The sequence below is a fragment of the Onychomys torridus genome, chromosome 17 (genome assembly GCF_903995425.1).
Source record: "Onychomys torridus chromosome 17, mOncTor1.1, whole genome shotgun sequence".
Classification (NCBI taxonomy): Eukaryota; Metazoa; Chordata; class Mammalia; order Rodentia; family Cricetidae; genus Onychomys; species Onychomys torridus.
In genome coordinates, this window is record NC_050459.1 from 27,746,104 (window position 1) to 27,771,461 (window position 25,358).

Genomic DNA, 25,358 nt, shown 5'->3' on the forward strand with positions numbered 1-25,358 from the left:
CACGGTGCTCTATCCGCACGCCGGAAGAGGGCCTCAGACCCCATTATAGATGAGCCTCCATGTGGCTGCAGGGAATTGAACTCAGGACATCTCTGGAAGAGCTAGCTGCCCCTGCCCTTCACCGCGGAGCCACCTCCCCGGCTCCCACGTTCACGTTCTTGGTCCGGGTCCACGCGCTGCGGGGCGGGTGCTGGCGAGGGGTGGGGACAGCGGCCCTGCGCCCGGCCCGCCGCGGGTGCTTAGTCACGCCGACGCTGCACCCGCTCGGCCGCGCACTTCCGCGCATGGCGCTGCTGCCCCGGGCGCTGAGCGTGGGCGCGGCCCCGAGCCTGCGGCGGGCGGCGCGCGCGCTCACCTGCGCCATGGCGAGTCGTGGCGAGCTGCAGACCCCGGCCACCACCGGCGCCGCCGCCTCCTTCGACTACCTGGTGATCGGCGGCGGCTCGGGAGGGCTGGCCAGCGCGCGGCGGGCGGCGGAGCTCGGCGCCAGGGCCGCGGTGGTGGAGAGTCACAAGCTGGGTGGCACTTGCGTGAGTATCGGGGGGCGCCCCTCGGGCCGCGTCGGCTGCGCGCCTGCTCCGGGACTCTGCGCGGGCGTCCCCGGGAGGGGCTTCCTCATTCCCAGGCCCGGAGTCCCAGGAGGTGGCGGGAAAGGGGGAAAAAAAAATAGGGACCGAGCCCGCCACGCAGCACAGGTGCAATGCTAAGGAAAGCCAAACACTGAAGCCCAGCTCAGCTGCCCAGCGTGCATCTCCGCGCGGGGGAGTGTTGCATCGGGCGCCGGAGCCAGGGAAGCACGAAACTGCCTCTGGGAAACTGCTAATGGCGTGGGCGAGCGGAGAAGGGGAGGGCTGTGGTGTTGAGGAACGGGGACCTGATACACATTTTCAGGGCAGAGTGATGGATAGCAGTAGTTCTCAACTTTGTGCATTGGAAGCCCCTGGAGAGTTGAAGTTCTGCTGCGCGTCGGAGGCTCCTGACTGTGGCTGGGGGTGCAGCGTGGGTGTGAGCAAGTGCAGAAACTCGCAGTTGATCGGAACCGCAGCCAACGCTGAGAACGACAGGCTACCTTAAGAGAAGCCTTAAGGAGTTTCTTGGAGCTTTATGATACTGTTTAGCATTGTTTGGGGACAGGTTTTCAAGTTGCAAAAGGGTGAGGGGAGACAGAGAAAGTGGTAGATTGAAAAACTTGGGTGTTTTCAAAATAGTCTCATACCCACCTTAGTGTGGCCCTTTCCCATCACAAGATCTAGTCAGAGTTCTTGTTGGTGACTGAAAATGCTGAACCCAGGAGTCACCTGAGATTGGGGATAGGTTCTCTCAATGCCTTTGAAGACTGACGTTTAAATTATACTAAAGTGGGAACTCCTCGGGGGCAGGGATGGGTTCCTATATTTGTGTGCTGCTTGTTACCTTAAAATGCCTTGCTCCGTAGCTGTCTGAATCGAATGAAGCTTAGAGATGGGTAGCTGTAAGCAGGCTCAAGCCACTGTTGAAAATGAAGGGAGGGAGGCCAGGCGTTAGGAGAAAGGGAAAGTCACTGTTAATGATTGACGTGCCCGCTGCCCTCTGCCCTCCACAAATGGTGGGAGTGCTGTGGTTTCTCACCTCAGCCCTTCCCAAGGCTTTTGCTTTCTCCTTTGCTTGCTCATAATCACCATGGATCTGTGACATCTTCTGCCATTGTTGGTCCTACTGGCCTTAATGAAGAAGGGACTGGTGGGTTTGGGTTCCCAGTGAGAAGGTGAAGATGGAGATTAAGTGCTTCCGACAGCAAGCAAAGGACAGCTCAGAATGGCGTCCTTTGCCGCCTGTGGTGCACCTGGCCTTGCCCAGCGCATCCTTATGCAGCGGCTTCCATTTCTATCCAAGCACTGATGTCTCCGGAACGTCCTTTGCTGTTCTAGTGGCCTAACTTTGGGGATCTCCTCAAAGTAGCTTTTGGCTTTGAATTACAAAGCAGGGTAGGGCTGCAGCCGGTATCAGAGAAAATGCAACCGAAGGGTAGATATGGGTTTAGATTTGCCCAGGGGTTGCGGTTTTGAGAGCTGACTACGCAGAGTAACTTCCAAGCGTGTACAGGGAGAATAGAGGCTCTCTGAAGCACATCCTTTTGTTCATGTTTTGGTTTCTTAGAAGGAAAAGGTAGATACAAATTATTTTTCTACAGAGGTCCCTTTCTTCAAGGAACTTGCCAGGCTGGAGAGATGGCTCAGCAGTTGAGAGCAGTGAGTGCTCTTCCAGAGGACCCAGGTTCAGTTCCCAGCACCCACAGGGCGGCTCACACCTCCAGTTCCAGAGGATTCAACACCCTCACAGAGAATTGTATTCAGACAAAACACCAATGCTTGCCAAATAAAAATAAATAAATTAGAAAAAAACTTTCAAGGAATTTGGAACAACTTTCAAGAAGCATGCGGTGTGATAGGGAGACCAAATACAGCCAATCACCAAGCAGGATTGGCCTGTTGTTGTATAATGGTTTTTTTGTTGAGTGTTTCCATGGATGTTTGTGCACTGCACACGTCTCGTACCCACAGAGGCCGGAAGAGGCTGTCCTTGGATCCCCTGGACCTGGAGTTGCAGATAGTTAGTTCTTGGCTGCCATGTGGGTGCTAGGAATCCAACCCAGGTCCTCTGGAAGAGTGGCCAGCGCTCCTAACCACTGAGCCATCTCTCCAGCCCAGGACTGATGTGTCTTGATTGTTGCAGGTAATGACCATCCAAAGTAAAGTAGTTCAGGGAAGTGTTAATTCTCATCACTTTCTGGGGCACTCGGGAGGCTGAAGATTGCTAAAGATTGCTAAATTCAAGGCCAGCCTGAGCTATATAATGAACCCTGGCCTAGTACACAGGACAATTAATTAGGTCTTTCTCTGGCAGAGTTACTTCCAGATGGTAGGATTATATTTTATTTCTACTTGTTTTATTTTTATTCATTTGCTCACTGAATATTATTGAGAAATCTTATGTATTGGGAGATTTTTATAAAGATCTGTTGGGAGGTCTGTAGAAATGGCACTGGCTGCTCATGTGGATGATTGGGGTTCAGTTCCCAGCACCCCCATGGTAGCTCACAACTGTCTTTAATTCCAGTTCCAGGGGATCCAGCACCATCTTTTAACCTCCTCCGGTACTGGTGCACACATGGTACATACCTATTTGCAAGCAGAACACTTACATATATAAAATAAAAATCCTTTCTAAAATTGTATTTGTATTATGTAGGTATGTGTGTGTGTGTTGAGGGATGGTGTGGACGTGTGAGTGTAGTGCCCACAGAGGCCAGAGTCAGATTTCCCCCAGAGCTAGAAGTGTGAGCTGGCCAGCCTGGGTGCTGGGAACCATCCAGCAAGAGTGGTCCAGGCTCTTGACTGATGAGCTGTCTCTCCAGCAACCCCTCTTCCCTGTTTTCATAGATGTTAGAGGGCCGGTGCAGCCAGCAAAGCAGATAAGAAGTCCTGTCCCCGGGGGTGGGGGGGGGGCATTTTGGTTATCTGGAGTTTCTGAATTTTCCATTTCTACTTTTTGTGATGATACAGAAAACTATGTTGTGGGAGCTGATGGTGATGGGCTTTGTTTGTTTGATTTGTTTTTCATTGCTTCTTGTTAGTTTAGCCCTTTTTGTGTGTGAATGTTTGGCATCATTGGAAATAAGGCTGGAATTGATTTTTGGAGATTCATCAATCAGTCCTGTATGACTATAAGTTTTTTTTGTCTGTTTGATTGATTGATTTTTTTAAAAAGTTTGTTTTTTTAACACAGTTTTTGTTGTTGTTGTTGTTTGTTTGTTTTTTCTTGAGACAGGGTTTCTCTGTGTAGCTTTGCACCTTTCCTGAAACTCACTCAGTATCCCAGGCTGGCCTCAAACTCACAGAGATCTGCCTCCCAAGAGCTGAGATCAAAGGCGTGTGCCGCCGCCACCGCCACTGCCACCACCACCCAGCCCCCCAAATTTTTTTATTGATCCTCTGGGAATTTTACACCATGTATCATGATCCCCCTCTGTTCCCAGTCATTTCATGTCTTCCCTCCACCCTGGTAACCTCCCAGCACTCAGGAGGCAGAGGCAGGCAGATCTCTATGAGTTCAAGGTCAGCCTTGCCTACAGAGGAAGTTCCAGGACAGCCAGAACTACACAGAGAAACCCTGTCTCAAAAAATCAAATAAACAAATAATAAAATAAAAATTTAAATATAAGATAATTTTAAATTTAAAAATAATAAATAAAATTAAAATTAAAACAACTCGCAGACCCCTGTGGGCAATGGCTTGCTCTTCTATTAACTGCAGTGTTCTCTTACACCTGTCACGGCTGTTACCTCTTCAGTTCCACCATGTACACGCCACTCCGATCCTCCTTTCCCGCCTCTCCATCACATATTCATTTGTAGAAGTGGCCTTGGAAGCTTTGGTGTGTGGCAGAGTATACAATTTTGCCCAAACAGCTTTGCTTGCCAGTGTTCACTGAAATGAGTCCTTGGTCTGGTTCAAGGCCTCTGGCTTCTTCATCAATTCTGGACCCTCACTGAGACTCCTCTTTGCTACCCTGCTGATGCCCGGAGACAGGGAAACCATGTGGTTACAGTACCGCCAGCTCTCCTGTGCCCACACCACCGCTGGCAGCGCCTTATGAGGGACAAGGCCAGCAGCTTTCCAGTGGGTGGCAGCTGGAAAGGGGCTGGTCCAACTCTCCCACTACCAGTGAGGGACCGGGCCAGCTCAGCACCACCCTCTGACATCAACGTGGCTTTTGGTGGTGATGGGAGCCATGGACGTCAACATAGATACCGGCTGCAGGGGGACCAGGGATCCAGACATTGCCCTCAGGTGCAGCCCAGCATTATCATGGCCCCAGATGGCAGCTCAGGCCACTTAGATCATAGGGCCCCCAACGGTGCCAGGGTGGCCCTTCGACATCAGTGTGGCCTCTGGTGGAGGTTCAGGCCGAGGCCCCTGGTGGTGGCCATAACATCCACACAGCCTCTGGCTGCCGTCGGGCCCCTGACCCAGATGTGACCCTTGGCGGCAGCTGGGGCCCCAACAGTGCAGGCCACTCATCTCAGCCCGTCCCTCTCTGCCGCCTCTTTCCACGGCACGTCAGCTGCTTCTCTTCTCTTACTCTCCCGTCTCTCGTCACATACTTGCTTATCACAGTGGCACCTGGTGTGGGGCGGTGGGATGGGGCTGTCATGAATCTATTTTTTTCAAAACAAGATTAATAATGCAAGTCTGGGTAGTGCTTTTTTTTTTTTTTTTTTTTTTTTTTTGACTCACTATGTATCTCTAGCTGACCTAGAAGTCACTCTATAAACCAGGTTGACCTCAAACTTGGAGATCTGCCTCCCTCTACCTCTCAAGTGCTGGAATTAAAGGCATCTAGGCTGGCCTCAAAAGCACTATAAGGGGAAGATGACCTTGAACTTCTGACCTTCCTGTGTCTACCTCCCAAGTTTTCGGATTACAGACACGCATCACCACTTCCTACTTTATGTGGAGCTCAATGTGAGCCTGAGGTTTTGTGCTTGCTAGGAAAGCATGCTACATACCAGCCGAGAAGGTGCTAACATTGTCCGTCACTAGCAGTTTTATCAAGATATACTTTGCCAGAGGTGGTGGTGCATGCATTTAATCCCAGCACTCGGAAGGCAGAGGCAGATGGATCTCTGCAAGTTCCCCGGCCCCGGGGGGGGGGGGGGGGGGGGGGGGGGGGGGGGGGTGGTAAAAAAAAAAGACTTACTACATTTATTTTGTTTGGGGAGGGGACATGCATGTCATGGCATATGTGTGGAAGTCAGAGGACAGCTTATGGGAGTCAGTGTCTCTCTTTTTTAATTATCTGTTTTTATTTTATGTACATTATGTACATTGGTGTTTTGTCATGATTGTTGGGTCTCCTGGAATTGGAGTTACAGACAGTTACAAGCCGCCATGTGGGTTCTGGGAATTGAACCCGGGTCCTCTGGAAGAACAGTCAGTGCTCTTCACCACTGAGCCATCTTGGCAGCCCCAAAGTGGTATTTTACCACTTTCCTTCTGCTTTATATTACAGGAAAGTGAGCCCATGCCTTGTATATGCTAAGTATACGTTCTGCTCCGAGCAGTACCTCCAGCCTTAAGAATAATATGTATTTTAATGAAAAACGGGAAAGAATAATATGTAGTTTTTAAAGATTTATTTATTTATTATGCATACAGAAGAGTGCACCAGATCTCATTACAGATGGTTGTGAGCCACCATGTGGTTGCCAGGAATTGAACTCAGTACCTCTGGAAGAGCAGTCAGTGCTCTTAACCTCTGATCCATCTCTCCAGCCATGTGATAAAGGTTTTTTGTTTTGTTTTGGTTTGGTTTGTTTTTTCGAGACATGGTTTTGAAACTCTGTGTAGCTTTGCGCCTTTCCTGGAACTCACTTGGTAGCCTAGGCTGGCCTTGAACTCACAGAGATCCACCTGGCTCTGCCTCCCAAGTGCTGGGATTACACATGTGCGCCACCACCACCCGGCTATGATAAAAGTTTTTAAGCACTGTCCTCTAATAGAGGGAAGGAGCCTTTTTACTCCCATTTAAGAACCAGGTATATTTATTCTAAACCAGTTAGAACTGGGTTGTAGCTCAGCTGTAAAGCTCTTGCCTGACATCTGGGAGACCTGGGACCCCGAAACAAACATACAACAAGCTATAAGACTCTTAACTAGGGGTTCCCACATGAGTCTTCACCCCAGCGCTCCCAATTTGGTATTTCTGGAATAAAATCTTACAAATATAACTTTTCAAAAGCTGCACCCACATTTTTTTGTGGGTGAGTCAGACACAATACCGGGCTTTTGTCAGAATAGGGACTGGGAAAACAAAGGAAGAACTCCAGTAAGCCCTTGAGTGCTTGTGGGGTGAGGCAGCAGGGAGTTTGTCCTGGGTTTGTTAATATTTCTGGTTTCGTTGTGGCGAGCTCCTGAGATAACCAGCATGTTACAGCTTCCTTCCAAGGATGTCTGCCTCATAGCTGACTCTTGCTTTGAGGGTTTTTGTTTTGTTTTCTCACTCTGGGTCACCTTCCCCAAGGCTTTACTCACTGCTGTGAGACAGTGGATAGACCCTTAAGAGACGTAGTTCATCGAAAGGAATGAGTTAGTGCTATTGAAACCCTACCCCCCAATATGCTGATATCTGGGGATCATGAGGGTAGATGAAGACATGAGATGGGCCCTGTGGGCATCTTTGTAGAGGAGGGAGACAGAGTTCTCTTTCCCTCTGCCGTGTGAACACACTGGGAGAAAGTGTCCATCTACAAGCTAGGAATGCAGACCCTTACTACCGACCAAATGGCAGCACACAACTGTGAGAACCGTGTGTCACTTAAGTTCTCCAGTCTGGTGATCTGGTACAGCTGCTTGAACTTATACAATTGGCATGTGTCTAAGAGTTCACTTCTTTTTTACTGGTTTTTTTTTTTTTTTTTTTTTTTTAGCTGAGGATCAAACCCAGGGCCTTGTGCTTGCTAGGCAAGTGCTCTACCACTGAGCTAAATCCCTAACCCTTTTTTACTGATTTTTAAAAACTAAAGAAAAATTAAAGATTTGTGTGTATGTCTGTGTCTCACAAATCTCAAGTTGAATTCTCTTTTTTTATTTGTTTGTTTTTGGTTTTTGAGGCAGGGTCTCTCTGTGTAGCTTTGTGCCTTTCCTGGAACTCACTCTGTAGCCCAGGCTGGCCTCGAACTCGCAAAGATCCACCTTCCTCTGCCTTCTGAGTGCCAGGATTAAAGATGTGTGCCACCACCACCTGGCTCCTTTTTGTTTTTTGAGACAGGATCTTACTTTGTAGTACAGGCTGGTCTCAAATCTGCCATCCTCTTGCCTTAGCCTCCCGAGTGCTGGAATGATAGGCATTTTCTTCCATTCAGGGCTCACTTTTTTTTTTTTTTTTTTTTTTTTTTTTTTAAATAGAAACTGTTCCTTTGAGACATTGGTGGTGAGCGGTGGTAAGATGGCAGCTAGGAGATGACCTTACCACCACCACCTCCACCCCACTCACCCCTCACCCCCCCCCCCCCTACCCCCACCGCACTGAACTGAAAACCTTAGAACCCAGAACTGCCGCTAAGATGAGCCACAGAGAAAAACATTCACAGACCCGATAATATGAGTTCACTGGAGTTTATCCTTCATTTTCTGAATTAGGCAAACAAACAGTTGTGGGGTGTTGGATTACATTAAAAAAAAAAAAAAAACCGTGGGAGTAGGGATCTTTTCCCCCAGAATCTTTCCCCCTGGAATTAAAGATAATCCCGTACTGCCCAGAGGACAGGAGAAAACCATTAGAGATGATCTTTGAATTCAGCTTCAAAGTCTCTCCAAAGTGCAGACCAGCGCTTCTCCCGATCCCGGACTCCACGCCAGCAGGAGAGCAGCGTGAAGCGCGTCCCAAAAGCAGGGTAGTTCTCTCCCCACGCAGACCTTGGATGGGAAACTCCCTCTGAGTTACTGCTCCTTTGCCCTGTGGGAGCTCCAGCTTCAGGGTTTGCTGGGATCAGGAGGAACCCAGTTCTTGTGGGGGTCTGTACATCCTGCCAGGAAGCGGGTGGTAAGAGTGGACTGAGGGATTGGCAAAGTTACCCTGAACTGGACTGCACGGTGCTGCCAGAGAAACCACAGGGCAGGCCTGGGAAAGGCTCTGTAGGTAAATAACAGCTCATCTAGTCAGGAAACAATGACTTAGCAACATGCAAATCATAGTCCAGCTTACTGTGGACAGCGTGCACGTTAATTTCTCAATGTAGCTTTCGAAACTGCCCAGGGTAAAGGAAGTTCACTGCCTTTGATTCCAACAGGTTCCCCTTAAAAAAAAAAAAAAAAAACCAGGAAATTGCCCTTATTTGCTTTGTGAATCAAGAACTTCATAAAATGAGACCCGCCTGTTCTCTTGAGCGTTGAAGAAGTGGTTGTGAAATAGGGAGCTGGTTGGAGTTGGTAACGAATATTGTTTAACTCTGGCCATTTGCCTTGTTGATGGGAAGTTTCACAGTGATAACACTATATTTTTTATTTAAAAAAAAAAAAAGAATGTCTTTAAAGGGCAAACAAGCAGTTCAGAAGTCAAACAAACAAACAAAACCCCTCATTTCTGAGTCCCCTCCTGTAGCTGGGAGGGGACTCAGAAATGAGTTGCCTGTTTTTTACATTTTAAATATTCTTATTTTTAAATGTGTGTGTGAATGAGTGGAGATACCCCCCACTCACCCACCCACAAAGTTACAAGTCGTTGTGAGCCACCTGGCCCTCGAGCCGGGAATCAAACTGGGGGCAGTGTGTGCTCTTAACTGCCGAGCCCTCTCTCCAGCCACATGCTTTTACAGTTTTTCTCTTTTGAGACACATTCACATGTAGCCCAGGCTGGCCTCAAACCCACCACGTAGCTGATGCTGCTGGCCTCCTCCTACCGCCACTTCCATTGGCTAGTATTGCGGGTGTCCCTGGTGCCAGTGTCTGCACCTAAGGTGTGCACCTCAGCTAGAGAAGGCGGAGGAGGAGAGTGTGGCTGGACCTCCAGAGCTCCTTGACCCTGCTCTCTCCAGCTCTCACGGTCCTTGACTACTTTATTCTTTCCGGGTGGTGCCTTATCTGCTGTCGTGCTGTGAGGGGTGAGGCTTGGTTTCCAAATCCAGCAACTGCCTCTGGAAGGCTCTTCTCCAGAGCTGTCAAAATAGGACAAGTGCTATTTCAGGACCACGGCCCTCTCTTACATCTCCAGGCTCTAAGGTGTGCACGGGGACACTGCAGTGTGGAGTCTCTGGCTCGAGAAGGTCACGGTTTTCCGTCACCCTCTTTTTTTTTTTTTTTTTTTTGGTTTTTCGAGACAGGGTTTCTCTGTGTAGCTTTGCACCTTTCCTGGAACTCACTCTGTAGACCAGGCTGGCCTTGAACTCACAGAGATCCTCCTGCCTCTGCCTCCCGAGTGCTGGGATTACAGGCGTGCGCCACCACCGACCAGCTTCGTCACCCTCTTCATCTAGTCTCTTGGTTGGTTGTGTGGGCACCTTAGATAAGTTTAGAGCTTGGGAGACCCCACAGACTCTGGGATTTTATCCATACAGGGTGTTGCATAGTGCCTGGTAAGTGGATGCTTAGTACATTCTGGAAATGAATGAATAGATTCAAGTTTTTGTTTTTATTTTTTTGTTTGTTTTGTATGTGGAGCTGAGGATCGAACCCAGGGCTTTGCATTTGCTGGGCAAGCGCTCTACCACTGAGCTAAATCCCCAACCCCCATTTTTTTTTTTTTTTTAAGGTAGAAACTTCTTAAAAATCAACAGATAGACCTTAGCAGTCAGTAGTGTAGGTCCGGCCATCTTGACCCTACACAGAAGCATATATTCCAGACTTTTTCGTTTGTTAAATTGAGGATTTCGTGTAGCCCAGACTGGTCCTAGAAATCCTGTTGGTCCCGCCAGTACTTCCCAGGGTTACAGGACTGCATGGGCATCCTGCCCACACACTTCTTTTAAACCACCTATGCTCAAAGTAGCTTCAGATTTACATGAGGAGTAAAGTCATAATGGGACTGAGTGGTTCAGAGCATTCTAATGTTTAAGTTGCTTTTATTTTATTTATTTATTTGTTTGTTTGTTTATTTATTTTTTGAGACATGGTTTCTCTGTGTAGCTTTGCGCCTTTCCTAGAACTCACTTGGTAGCCCAGGCTGGCTTCGAACTCACAGAGATCCATCTGCCTCTGCCTCCCAAGTGCTGGGATTAAAGGCGTGCGCCACCGCTGCCCAGCCAAAGCTTTCCCTTTTGTTGTTGTTGTTGTTGCCAGAGCTGAGGACCGAACCCAGGGCCTTACGTTTGCTAGGTAAGACTCTACCACTGAGCTAAATCCCCAACCCCTGAGTGTTTTCTTTCTTTCTTTCTTTCTTCCTTTCTTTCTTTCTTTCTTTCCCCCTTTTTTATTCTTTTTGTTGTTGTTGTTTTGTTTTGTTTGTTTTTCTGTGTAGCCCTGGCTGTCCTGGAACTCACTTTGTAGACCAGGCTGGGCTTGAACTCTCGGAGATCCACCTGCCTCCCAAGTGCTGGGATCAAAGGAATGTGCCACTATGGCCCGGCCTAGAGTGTGTTCACTCTACAGGAACTCTGTTTGGAGTGTGTTCTAGATGGAACCACTAGTGGACTCGTACTGCGAAACCTCAGAGGCTGGGGTTGTGAGTTAAGGGCACCGAGGCCCACTCAGTGGATCCGTGAAAGCACCCCACCAAGGAACTGGGGTTGATCTTCCCTGGGGATTTTAGCTGTCTCCCCTGCTCTTGGCATCTGCAAAACCCCTGCTGCCCTCCTGCCTCAGGAGTGGCCCTTTCTTCTGTCCTTGTGGCTGTCATCTGTGTCGAGGAGCAGAGCCTCAGCTTGGTCAGATGGGGGATCTAAGCAGACAGACGTGTGTGTTCCAACCTCAGACTTTGTGCAGCCAAGAATGGCTTTGTGTGCGTGATCCTGGTTCCACCTTCCAAAGCTGCCGTTACAGGTGTGTGGCTCCATGCTGGACTTTAATTACGTCTAATTAGGCTAAATGTTAAAAGTAGCCTTAACCGGAGGGAGAGGCAGCCAGATCTCCGAGTTTGAGGCCAGTCTGGGTTACCCAGGGAGTCCCAGGCTAGCCACAGCTACATAGTGACACCCGGGTCAACAGCAGCAAAAGTCACCGAAAGTGTAAGGAGCCCTGCCCCCCCCTCCCAGGGTACTCTTGAGTAGTGAGGGATAAGAGATTTAGATAGAAATCTAGAGGGGAGAGAAACAGAAACACAGGGTAGCCTCAGGAGGGCCTGGATCCTCATCCACCAGCCCCTTCTGTCTCTGCTTTTTATAGAATTGCCAAAGAGTGGAGCAAAAGACCACCCCTCAACACAGCCAAGTGCAGACCCTTCCAAACACCTGGTCAATCCACCCCCGTATGCAGCCCTGCTGGGTAAAGCGAACTCAGATCTCACTAGGCAACCTCTGGGGCTCCACACATAAGTCTTATTCTTCGTTGTTGTTTTTTGAGACGGAATCTCAACTACTGCCCAGTCTGGCTTTAGCCCTGTATGTAACCCTGCTGTTGTTGACGCCTCCCAATGCCCAGATCACCACCTCGGCCCCTGCACCTAGCTCTCCAGCTCCGTGTGGAGCTACTCAGGTTCTCTGGTTTCATTAGCAGTGGCTGCTCAACGTCCCAAGTTCCATACCATGTGCCTTATAACCTTGTGCTTTTGGTGACCGCTCACCAGTTTGTAAATATGTGGCACCACCAGCGGCAATTGGTATTGTGAACACACCAATTTCAAAAAAATACTTCATTTATTTATTTGAATGTGTACATGTGTGCATGGATGCACCTGCCATGGTACGTGTGTGGAGGTGAGAGAACAATCCATGCTGGTTAATTCTCCTCCTGTCGGTACATCCAGAGTATCAAACTCAGGCAGTCAGCCTTGGCTGCAAGCATCTCTACCCCCTGAGCCATCTTGCTGGCTGGTTATTTTTAAAGATGCACCGTCGATACCTTCTTTTAAGTCTTAGAACTTCTTATATCAGGGCTGGAGAGATGGCTCAGCCGTTAAAGGCTAGGCTCACAACCAAAAATATAAGAACTTCTCATATCAGCCAAGATAAAAATCGCCCATTAAAGATTGTCTGGAATGGGGGAGGGGGGATCTAGACAGCCACAGGGCCTGTAACTTGCCCTTTAGGCTGAGATCAGTCTGTTTTTCTTTCCTCAAGCAGCTTTCTTGCTAGTATACACAGAATATTACCCAGTCGGTGAGGCCCAGGCTTTGGTTTGCTCCCATCTATTATCCTTTTTTTTTTTTTGGTTTTTTGAGACAGGGTTTCTCTGTGTAGCTTTGTGCCTTTCCTGGAACTCACTTTGGAGACCAGGCTGGCCTCAAACTCACAGAGATCCGCCTGGCTCTGCCTCCCGAGTGATGGGATTAAAGGCGTGCGCCACCACTGCCTGGCAACCATCTATCTATTTTTGAGGCAAGGCTCATGTAGCCCAGGCTGGACTCAAAACTTCTCCATATTTAAGGATCCTGGACTCCAGATTCTCCTGCTTCCGCCTCCCAGGTGCTGGGATTCCAGGTGTGTGTGACCATGCCTGGTCAAGGTTCAGATTCCCTACTCTCAAGGCCTTGTAAACACATGCTTACATACCCCAGCTTTTAATAAGAAAGAAATGATCTAAAGCAGTTATGAGGCCCAGGAGACGGCTGAGTAAGTGAGGTGCTTGTTTTATATATATAAGCATGACTTGAGTCTGGACCCCAGAACCCACATAAAAGCCAGATGTAGCAGCTTACACCAGGTCCTGGGGCAGGCAGATCTTAGGGCTTCTCTGAACAATCAGTCTAGCCAAAGTAGTGAGCTGCAGGGTCAGTGGAAGAAGGCCTGTTCCCATAGAAGGTGGAGAGCTGTCAAGGAAGATTACATGAAGTCAGCCTCTGACCTCCACACACGTGCAGGTGGGCACACCTGCGCACACTTACATACACGCACACACATGCAGGTAAGTACACCTGCACATACTTACATACACACACATGCCGGTAAGCACACCTGCACACACCTACATACCCACATAAACACAGGTAAGCACACCTGCACACACACACATATGCAGGTATGCACCCCTGCACTCACCCACACACTTAAGCATACACTACATACGCACAAAATCAACAGACTCGTACAAGCATGAATGTGCAAGGATGGTTTCCTTTTGTAAGCTCCTTGGAAGGAGTTTTTGTCTGGCCTTACTTTATGGTAGTTGTTTTTGTTTTTCCTTGACTGTCTGGTGAAGCTTTCTTTTGTTTTTGTTTTCTTCTAATGAAATCTTGTTTTCATTTGCGCTAGGAAGGGACCACGTTGTGTTCTGTGTCTGTAAATCTTATCGTGAGGCTTCCTAGCAGGGTGGGCCCCGCTGCTGTGGCGTGGGAGAATGGGACAGGTTGGCCACTCGCTGTGTGTCAAGGGCTGTGTGAGTTTCACGTGATTATACCGCAGCGAGTTCACAGAGATTATTCCCGTCCCCTCTCACTGCCCCTCCCCCTCCCCCAGGAAAATGGGTGAAAGTGTCCTGCTCCAGCACACAGGAACAAGCATGGTTTCCTCATTGGAGGAGGAAGTGCCCTTAGGATCGGGGCCATTGTGGCCGTCACTAGTTGGCGTCTGGTCTCGGGGTGGCTGTGAGATCGTTGGCATTCATCCTTGAGGGTGTTGGGATGGCTCGGATTGGGTTTTCCTAACCTCTGTCTTTTTTAATTTTTTCCCCTAGGTGAATGTGGGATGTGTCCCCAAAAAGGTACATTTTAATTTCTCCTTCTCTCAACCCTCCTTGTCATGTTTAGTAAATCATGGTCAGGATAAGGGTGTTCCCAACGTACCCGTGTACCCGTTACAAATTGTCCTAGTTGGCCTTCTGCTGCTGTGACAAGCACCGTACCCAAAAGCACCTAGGAGAGGAAAGGGTTTATTTTAGATTACAGCTCGCAGTCCATCATACAGGGAAGTCGGGCCAGGCGCTGAAGCAGAGGCCATGGCGGAACACTGCTTGCCAGCTTGCTGCCCATAGCTTGTTCAGCCTGCTTTCTTTCTTTCTTTTTTTTTTTTTAAAGATTGATTTATTTATTATGTATACAGAAGAGGGCGCCAGATCTCATTACAGATGGTTGTGAGCCACCATGTGGGTGCTGGGAATTGAACTCTTTCTTATGTAGTCCACAGTGCAGTGGGCCCTGTGCCATCAGCCATTGTCCTAGTGAGGGTTCTGTTGCTGTGGAGAGACACTGTGACTGACCACGGAAACTCTCACAAAGGAAAACACTTCATTGAGGAGGAGGCTTACAGTTCAGAGGTTTAGTCCATTATTGTCATGGCAGGGAGCTTGGCGGCTGGGAGTATGGCAGTGTGCAGGCAGACGTGATGCTGGGCAATTCTGCATCTCGATCCAAAGGCAGCAGGAAGTGAACTGTGACGCTGGGCATGGCTTGAGCATATATGAGACCTCAAAGCCAGCCTCCACCATGACAAACTTCCTCCAATAAGTCCACACCCACTCCAGCAAGGCCACACCTCCTAATAGTGCCACTCCCATTAGAGGCTATTTTCTTTCAAACCACCACAATCATTAATCAAGAAAATGCCCCACAGATTTATCTACAGGTCAATCTAATGGAGGCCACAAACCTACAGAGATCCCCCTGCCTCTGCCTCCTGAGTGGTGGGATTAAAGGCGTGCTCCACTGCACCCTGGGTAATTGCCTCTTAATTAGCAGAACAGCCTGAAATCACTCTTGTCAGAAGGGCAGAGAGAAAGAGCAATCGCCAGTAACTAGAAAACAGGCCTAATTTACCTCCACCATGCTGAAGAGGTCTGAGCCAAAATCCTAGAGCAGTTGACAGAGAGGCGCTCTCTCTGGAGGGTGTTTTGTGCAACTGTGTGGTCCATGACGTGACCTGGAAGTAAATAAGTATAATGCTGCAGGATGACCGAAGGTAAAGTGTGACGTTTGTTAACGTAATTTATTTGTGGCATTGGTAAATCCTCCATGTGCATTAAGATAATTGAACAGATAAAATGGTTAGTAGAGGTAGTCTGTTGCCTAGAGTTCTGGATACTAGCCGGTTTGAATCTTCCTCCAATGGACACTTGGCATAAGCAGCCTCCAGAGAATGAGCTGTATTCCACAGAGGAGAATGCAGCCTCTGTGATCATGTACGTCCTTAAAAGGGTAGGTTGACAGTTCCTGGCTGCATAATAGGATTTATTACCTTTAACTTTGAAACTCTCCACTTACCTTGTGCCTTTTCTTTCTAAATTGTAGACTTGTAAAGTGAAGCTGTATTCTATTTCCTGAAGCTGAATGAAAAAGGACAAGGCTTACAAAAATACAGAATTTGAAACAGGAGTAAGAGCAACAGTCAACAAAAAGCATAAGCAATAATGAAAAACTTTAGAGGAACAGTTATGAGGCCAGCAGTAGTCCCCTTTTTAGCATGTTTATAGGCTAGGTAATTTAATGGTAGGTGTTATTTTCCCGATATTTCAGATTCCTTGCTATACAATCAACCTAGGCAGATCCTGAATCCTCTCTCTTAATGTAGTTCGTTGTTATTTAAGTCCAGAGTCACTATTTTTATCAGTTACGTTTCCCTCGTGGTTTTTGTCTGTCTTTGCCTGACTAATTTTGACGCTTTTTTCCTAGGTGATGTGGAACACAGCCGTCCACTCAGAATTCATGCACGATCATACGGATTATGGCTTTCAGAGCTGTGAGAGTAAATTCAGTTGGCAGTAAGTACTGAAGGGGGGTCCGTTTACATACAAGTACGGGTGTTTTGAAACTTGGAGGGGGGGGGGGTTTACTGGGTCTCAATACGTACAGGGCTGGGCATGTAGCTTGGGCTGAGTCCTTGCCAAGGTTGTGTAAGGGTCCGGGTTCCATCCCTGCTGCCATATGTGTGTCTGTGTTTATGCACAACGTAAAATTGGCCATTTTCACCATTGTAAATACACAGTTTGGCTTCAAGCACATACACACTGTTGCACAGACAGTACTCTTTATGAATTTCCAGAACATTCCCACCATTCTGAGCAATCATTGCCTTTAAATAATAACTCCTGGTTCCCTACTTGGCTACCAGCCCGTGGAAACACATTCTACTTTCTGTTAAGCTAACCTAACCTGTGCCAGATACTGAATAGGGTCATAGGATCTCCTTTTAGGCCTGATTTCTTTTTCTTTCTTTCTTTCTTTCTTTCTTTCTTTCTTTCTTTCTTTCTTTCTTCCTTCCTTCCTTCCTTCCTTCCTTCCTTCCTTTCTTTTCTTTTTGTGTTTTTGTTTGTTTGTTTGTTTTTTGTTTCTTTGTTTTTTCTCCCGAGACAGGGTTTCTCTGTGTTGTTTTGGTGCCTGTCTTGGATCTCACTCTGTAGACCAGGCTGGCCTCAAACTCACAGAGATCCGCCTGGCTCCGCCTCCCGAGTGCTGGGATTAAAGGTGTGCGCCGCCGCTGCCTGGCTCCCTGAAATCTATTGTTCAGTGTCACAGTTAAGGTTTGGCTGGCTGGAGTGGGCTTCCACACTCTCGACTACCAAATGGCACCTCTGTACTGCTTCCTCTGTCCAGTGCGCCAGTGTGTTCATCCAGGCATCTTACAGTCTCCTTGGGTTGCTTCTACTTTGAGACTATCAGGAGTGAAGCCTCCATGAAGACTGATGGACAGTCATCTGTTTCCAGTCCTTCTGGGTCTGAACCTAGAAGCATATGCTGGGTAATAGGACAGTCCAGTATGTAACTCTAAGGTATTGCCACCAGCTTTTGGAGCCATCAATTTCTCAAGGAATTTAAATAAATATGTTCATGTAAAGTCTATCGGGGACCATGCTTTAACAGCTCTCCTGCTTTGTTTGTTTGTTTTTAATATTTTATTACTCTGTGTGTGTGTGTGTGTGTGTGTGTGTGTGTGTGTGTGTGTTTGTGTTTGTGTTTGTGAGAGAGAGAGAGATGCATGCATACTGCAGCACGTGTGGACGTCAGAAAACAGTTTGTGGGATTGGTCCTTCCGTCTTGTGGGTCATAGGATTGAGCTCAGGCAATCCGGCTTGGCAGCATGTGCCTTTACCTACTGAACCATCTGGCTGGCCCGTCTCCAGATTTTCTACACAAAAAGAGGCATGTGTACCATAGATGCCACCTGAGTGTGCTCCAGGATGGAACAGCCCCTCAGCACCTGAGAAGCCTCTGATGCAGGGGGACACCTGTCTTCAGATATTTGCTTCCTTTGTTCTGAGGGACAGTCACTGGTCTTGGTGGCTGAGGCCGTCACTGCTAGGTGAAGAAAGGAAATACTGTCTGAGTCCTGACTTGGGTCTCTTTTCCAGTGTCATCAAGGAGAAGCGTGATGCCTATGTGAGCCGCCTGAACACCATCTACCAAAACAACTTAACCAAGGTGTGTATGCTTGCCTTTGAACTTGGTGAAGGGGTTGTAGAGGAGGCACCAGATCTGACCAGACAAAATGAAGCCTTTGGATGTGTCTTACTATATCTTCCTTTTTTTTTTTCTTTTTGGGTTTTTTTGAGACAGGGTTTCTCTGTGTAGACATGGCTGTCCTGGAACTCACTCTGTAGATCAGGCTGGCCTTGAACTCACAGAGATCCGCCTGCCTCTGCCTTCCGAGCGCCAGAATTAAAGGCATGCTCCGCTCCTGCCCAGCTGTGTCTTATTCTGTATTTTTTCTATTAATTATTTCAAGACTGACTTTACTGATCAGGAGTCTTTGATCCAGTAGTCCAGTCTCTTTTCTGCAAGGTGTGGAGAGTGTATGCAGGTCCATAGACCAGGTTTCATCACCTCGTGTATGCATCCTACATAGGTCTGTCCCTCCAGTTAAATCAGGAGAGAGGGATTTACAGAACAGTGTGCTGGTCGAAGCCAGGAGCACAAGCTGAAAACCCAGTGTTGAACATTTGCTCAGAACAGCTTCTTTCTGGCCAGATTCAGAAATGTAATTTTGTAAATAAATTCTTACCAAGAAAATTCTATAAAGGTGTATTTGCCTACAACAAATATTTGCCTTCTGTCCCACTCTCCCGATACCCTTTTTAAATTAAAGATGTATTTTTACTTACAGGTGTGTGTGTGTGTGTCCATCCATAGAGGCAAAGAAGGTGTCAGATCCCCCAGAGCTGCAGTAACAGGCAGTTGTGAGCCACCTGACATGGGTGCTAAGATCAAATCTGAGTCTTCTGGAAGAGCAGCAAACCCCTTAACCACTAAGCCATCTGTCCAGCACCCCTACCCCTTTGTAGGTTCTTAGAATGTAGTAGCCTTGGCTGGCCTGGCACTCACTATATAGACCAGGCTGGCCTTAGAAACTCAAAAAAATCTGCCTACTTCTGCCTCTTGGGTGCTGGGATTAAAGGTGTGTGCCACCATGTCCAGCTTCTACTGGAATATCTTTAATGAGGCTAACTAAACTTTTTTTTTTTTTTTTTTTTTTTTTTTGGCTAACTAAATTTTAAGAAACAGATGGGCACATGAGATGGCTCACAGCTAAGAACACCGACTGCTTTTCCAGAGGACCCAAGTTCAATTCCCAGTCACTTACATGTGACTAACAACTATAATTCCGGTTCCAGGGGATCCGATGCCGTCTTCTGGCCTATGCAGGCACTTTGCATGTATGGTGCACATGCATACATGCAGCAAAACCATACACATAAAATAAAATAAATAAAAAAAAATAAGATAGGAAAGTTATTGAGAAATCAGCATTTGTACAAATCTTAGGCTTGGTGTGTGGTAGCGCTCTCTCTGACCTTGTGATAGGGTTGGGCTGAGACTTTGATCCCATGTCCCAGACAATGCGAATCTTTCTCCCGACTGTTACGTGTGCTCTCTCTACTCAGCCCTTTTTCCCCCTGGGAGAACTCGATGCCCCCCAAGAAAGGCTGTTAGGAATGCTTGTGGGTTTGGCGTTAATTGAAATTCATTAAGCCAGGCACCTGCAAGAACAGGCCTGGAGGGGAGGTTGGGAGGGAGGAAAGAACCAGACGTGCTGCAAAAACGTTGACTCATTCCTTTGTGTGAACATACTTACGTGGCTCCACGAGCTTTTAATAGTCCACCTTTGTGTGCCAGGACAGAGGTCACAGCTGGCTGGAGTTTGCTGGCAGACCTCAGATTGACCCCTCGTACAGGGTTCCACTCAGCAGGTCAGGCATTAGTGTTCCCAGAATTCCACGGTAGAGTGTCTCGGTGTAGTTTGTTGTTCTGAGCTCTCTTCCCACCAAAGACAGCAAGAGGGCGCACCTTCTGTCCTGGCCGGAGTATTCCTCTGGTGTCTGTTCCTTTCACCTTTATTTCTCCTCTCCCTTCTTGCTCACCTTCCTCTCCTCTGGCATGTCATTTCCTAGTGTCTTCATTGTCGGGAAGACTGTCACCGGCAACCCTTGGAAGCAAAGATACTGTCTCTTTCCTTGGAGTGACAAGGTTTTCGTTCTCTTGGTTTTGGCTCAAGGTAGCACAGTTCTTTCTCTGTGGATCACATCCAGCACCACCGGGAAGTGAGCTCTCCCTGAGTATCCGTTACCAGTCAGGAGGTCTAAATTGTGGGCCACAGAATTCCTCTTGTTATTGACAAATCCAAAATCAAAATCTTAAGTGGAGTGATGTGCAGTGGCACTCACCTATAATCTCAGATGTGAAAGGCCGAGGCAGGAGGATTGCCGCTTCAAGGACAACTTGGGTGGGGCTGGAGAGATGGCTCAGCGGTTAAGAGCACTGACTGCTCTTCCAGAGGACCTGGGTTCAATTCCCAGAACCCACATGGCAGCTCATTTCTGTCTATGACTCAGTTCCAGGGGACCCTCACACAGACATACACACAGGTAAAACACCAATGCACATAAAATAAAAATAAATCAATTTTTTTGTTGTTGTTTTGGTGATTTTGAGGCAGGGTTTGTGTAGTTTTGGTGCCTGTCCTGGATCTTGCTCTGTAGCCCAGGCTGACCTCGAACTCAGAGAGATCCACCTGGCTCTGCCTCCCAAGTGCTGGGATCAAAGGCGTGCGCCACCGCTGCCTGGCTAAATCAATTATTATTATTATTTTTTTTTAAAAGAAAGAAAAGAAAAACTTGGGCTCCAAGAACCAGGTGTCATGCTGAGCTTTGTAATCCCAACACTTGGAAAGTAGAGGCAGAAGAGTCAGGATGTTTGAGGTCATCCATGACTACATAATTGGGTGAGAGGCTAGCCTGGACTATTTTTGGCTGAAGAAGTAAGGAGTTGATGTATTAGATAGATCAGATAGATATTTTTTGAGACAGGGGTTTCCTATAGCTCACATTGCCTATGGACTTGCTTGAGTACCTGATCCTTCAGCCTCCTCCCAAGTACAGGATTATAGGAGTGCACCACCACCCCCAGCCAGGTGTTTTTTGGTGTGTTTGCTTTTCAAGTCTTGAGAATATGCTGACGTCAATGTTCCTTCTCCAGTCCCACATAGAAATCATCCACGGCTATGCAACATTTACAGACGGTCCTGAGCCCACGGTTGAAGTCAATGGACAAAAGTATACTGCACCTCATATCCTGATTGCCACAGGTGGTGTGCCCACAGTTCCTCGGGAGAGCCAGATCCCAGGTGAGTCTGCCAGAGGCCAGTACGGTCAGAGAGTTTACAAGCCAGGTCTTGGGATCTGTCTACACTGGTTCTGCCCTGAGAAAGGTCAGAAAAGAAGGTCCTGAATCTACGAGGTAATTAACGATGAGCCAGAGAAAGCTGTTTCATCCAGCTCGGGACTCAGGAAGAGAAATCATGGAGAACTGCAGCTTTTGGCTCCTGCTGTGGCACAGAGTGTTGCCCTCCTGGGGTTATCAGACAAATTATTATTTCTGAGACTCCATATACAGTAACTGTTCAAGAGAGAAATCTTGTAAAATGGATAGCTCTCCCCATTCCAAGTTTTTGTTTCTTATACAGCAAGGTGTGAAGGATTAAAGAAGCTGTGAATCTCAGAGGTGGGCCTACCTGCCTGCGTGTCTGTGTTGGGCCAAGAGCTAGGGCTGAATCATGAACAGAAGGCCATATTCACTCCAAAGACAGATTACTTATTCTTTCTCCCGCATAATATCAAGAGTGAGACCTTGGTTCTGTTTGGAGCAGTGCGAAAACCAAAACATAGCCTGGAGAGAAGGCTCAGCCATTTAGAGCACGTGGTGCTCTTACAGAGTACCTGAGTTCGGTTCCCAGCACCCACATGGTAGATTACACCATCTATAACTCCTGTTCAGGTGATCCAGCATCCTCTTCTGACCTCCACAGGCACTGCACCAACGTGGTGCACATACATACATGCAGGCAACACACACACACACACACACATACACACACACACACACTTAAAAAAAAATAATAACCGTGGGCCTATAGAGATGGCTCCATTTTAAGAGCACTGGTTAATCCTCTAGCGGACCTGGGTTCAATTTCCAGCACTCACATGAACTTAACAACCAACTCCAGTGCTAAGGAATCCAGTACCCTCTTCTAGCCTCTCCAGGCACTATATGCACGTGATACACAGACATACATACAGGTAAAACACCTATACCCATAGAATAAAATGATACTTTAAAAAGCAAAACAACAGAACCTAATATCTATTCTGTCTAGAGAGGAGCCGAGACATAGACTGGGGAAGAGACCTGGACTCCCTCTCCCTCCACTGTACCTTCTGATGTTTTTACTTACTTCTTTGTTTTGTTTTTTTCCAGACAGGGTTTCTCTGTGTAGCCCTGGCTATCCTGGAACTCATTCTGTAGCCCAGGCTGGCCTCGAACTCACAGAGCTCCACCTGCCTCTGCCTCCCGAGTGCTGGGATTAAAGGCATGTTGCCACCACCTGTCATGAACACACTAACTCTTTCTTGAGATAAACATAAAATGTAGACTCCAGGAAGACTGTTCTCAGTGGAGGTCTAACAGCTGCTGAGACAGTGAATTGGGTGAGAAGAGTATTTGGTTCTTGAATAGCTTGTGTTTGGGCCAGGCATGGCAACTTAACACTCCAAATTCCCACTGTTCCAAGAGGCTGAGGCAGGAGGATTGCCATGAGTTTGAGGCCAGCCTGGGCGACGTAGTTAAAAGTCCCAGGTCAGCCCAGATTACAGTGTGTAACCCTTCCTCAGCCCTTGCTAAAAACAAGGTTAAATAGCGTGTTCATTTTGCCACAGTATTACGGTGTTTTTTCTCCGTAGGTGCCAGCTTGGGAATAACCAGTGACGGTTTTTTTCAGCTGGAAGACCTGCCTAGGTAAGCAGACGTGACGAGTATTCATTTCTCCCTCTCCTGGGAACCTGTGCTCCTCCTTTTCTGAGCTCAGAGTCTAGTTGACTTACCTGCCTCGGCGTGAACCACCCTGAAGTGTTTTTAGGCTCCACAGATAACTATGTGAGTGAGCGTGCCTTCCGAAATAGCCAGCCATGACTCAGTTGTGTTTGGATGATGATGTCAGTCAGTTCAGACCCACCCCAGAGCAAGCTTTATTACATATTTTAGAACTACTTAATAAACTTTTATTGACATGAACACAAGCTTAATGAATGAATTTAGTCAGGCTGTAAAGAAAGGGCTCAGGGAACAAAAGGAAGCAAACTAACAGTTGAGCTAGGTGTGGTGCCCTTGCCCAGATCACAGTTGCTTGGAGGCTAGAGTAGACACTGGCAGGAAGCTAGGCATTCCAGGCCCGGCTAGGCAACCTGGAGCAACCCGTGTCTCAAAAAAGAACAACCAGCCAGTGGTGGTGGCGCACATCTTTAATCCCAGCACTTGGGAAGCAGAGCCAGGTGAATCTCTGTGAGTTCGAGGCCAGCCTGGTCTACAAAGCGAGTTCCAGGAAAAGGCACAAAGCTACACAGAGAAACCCTGTCTCGGAAAAACACAAAACAAAAACCAACCAATTGTGACGCTGTACTTGTGGGGCACTTGGAAGGCTGAGGCAGGATAGCTTTGCTGTATAGTGAGTTCTAGGCCAACCTGGGCTACCTAGAGCTTCCCTCCCTCCAAAGCTATTTCTTAGGTGATTTCTTCTTTCATTCCTTTTTCTCTTGTAAGTTTTTTTTTTAATCATTAATTACAGTCTTGAATAAATCCTGTAGGTGAGGTACCAGTGCACCACATGGTTGTTTTAGCCCTCAGAGGGCTTATGGCTGGATGGGGTGGGCAGCTTGAACCCTCTGGAAGGCTGATAGTTCTTCAGGCATCAGGAGGTGAAAGGGGGTTGGTTACTTTGGGGACGGGGAAGTGTGGAAAGTTGTTTTCAGTGTATACGATAGTGACAGGGGTGGGGGTGAGTGGGGTGAAGGGCCAGTGGAGCTAAGGGAAGCAGTGAGCTCCTTGTAGCTCTCAGAAAACGCTGGTGATGGCGGCCTGTCCTTTTCACTTGAATGCCCCCTCCCCACAGAAGATACCCATCTCAGGAATCCACAGCTGTTTCTAAGGTTTCTACCCTTCAAGTGCTCGCTCCTCTTTGACCAGCTTCGGGGTGGGTTTCTTTCTTTAGAAATTCTTCATGGGCCAGGCCTCATGGTTTGGATTTGTTTATTTTTATTATTTTAAAATCTTTTTATTTATTATGTATACAGTACTCTGTCTGCATGCTGTGCCTGAAGGCCTGAAGAGGGCGCCAGGTTTCATTACAGGTGGTTGTGAGCCACCATGTGGTTGCTGGGAATTGCAGCCAGTACCTTTGGAAGAGCACCAAGTGCTCTTAACCACGGAGCCATCTCTCCAGCCCACAGTTTAGATTTATAATCCCAGCTGCTCTGGAGGTAGAAGATGTAGAATTGTAAATTCAAGGCATCCTTAAGTTGTTGGACAGATTTTATAGCCAGCCTTGGCTACTTGGCCAGGCTGGTCTTTAAAATGTATTGATTGATTGATTGATTGATTGATTGATTGATTGAAATTAAGGCTGGAGGGAGATATAGCTCAGTGGCAGAAGCGTGTCTCATGTGGAAAGGGCCCTGGGTTCACACCATGTCAGTATTGAAAAAACCAGGAAACAATTTGAAGGCAGAGACCATTCCCTATTCCATCTAGTGTAATGCCTAGAACAGTGGAGGGCTTCAGTGTCCAGAAGAGCAAGAAGGTGGAGAGAGGAAGCAAGAAAAGCAAGTGTGTGTGGGGAGACTTAGGAAAAGGAAGGGGTCAACACAGGAGTGAGAGAGCCGGAGGTGGCAGAGGAGCTGTTTCACAGGTTTTGAAGAGTATGGCGGCTTCTAGTCATGCTGAAGATTTTAGGGTAAGAGGGTCCTCACCAGTCATTTGCAGCCATTTGCTTCTGTAGGCTGGCCTGTCCATGGAGAGTACCGGAAGACAGTTCCTTTGTTCTTTGCACAGTGGGAGGGGTGTGTTGGAGCCTTGGAAAACCTGTAGTAGAAATCACTGACTGGGACTGTTACTCTCCATGCCTCAGCCTGGAAGTAAGCCTTAAGCAACAGGATTTCTCCATCATTGATCCAGACAGTCATTCAAGCATTTAACTGAGGCTTAAGCTCCTTTGTTAAACCGAAATGTATTTGGGAAGTTGAGTTCAACTGCCTCCTGGGCCACCCAAATGCTGGGATTACCGGCATGAGCCACCATGCCTGACTTAAAATGGCTTTCTTAAATTGGCCTTAGCTCAAGCTACAAGGATTAATAGAACTGAATAATGAAGGAGGAGAAATACCCGCCCGGAAAATGATGGTGCTGTTAGATGTCTGTATGGAAATTGGCAGGGGTTCAGGACCAGTCTCAGCCACTACTTGTTGGCCAGCTGAGATAC

At 47.7% G+C, this 25,358-nt stretch overlaps 1 protein-coding gene across 1 annotated transcript in view; it reads left to right on the forward strand.

Annotated features, from left to right (window-relative positions):
- The first annotated feature begins 201 nt into the window (after positions 1 to 201).
- Gsr (glutathione-disulfide reductase) overlaps positions 202 to 25,358 on the forward strand; it is a 39,657-nt gene continuing 14,500 nt past the window's right edge. The window contains exons 1-6 of the mRNA XM_036166776.1: positions 202 to 530; positions 14,302 to 14,328; positions 16,232 to 16,320; positions 17,908 to 17,977; positions 21,029 to 21,176; positions 22,789 to 22,843. Coding sequence (XP_036022669.1) covers positions 285 to 530; positions 14,302 to 14,328; positions 16,232 to 16,320; positions 17,908 to 17,977; positions 21,029 to 21,176; positions 22,789 to 22,843 — 635 coding nt within the window. The 5' untranslated portion in view covers positions 202 to 284. The remainder of the gene's footprint in view (positions 531 to 14,301; positions 14,329 to 16,231; positions 16,321 to 17,907; positions 17,978 to 21,028; positions 21,177 to 22,788; positions 22,844 to 25,358) is intronic.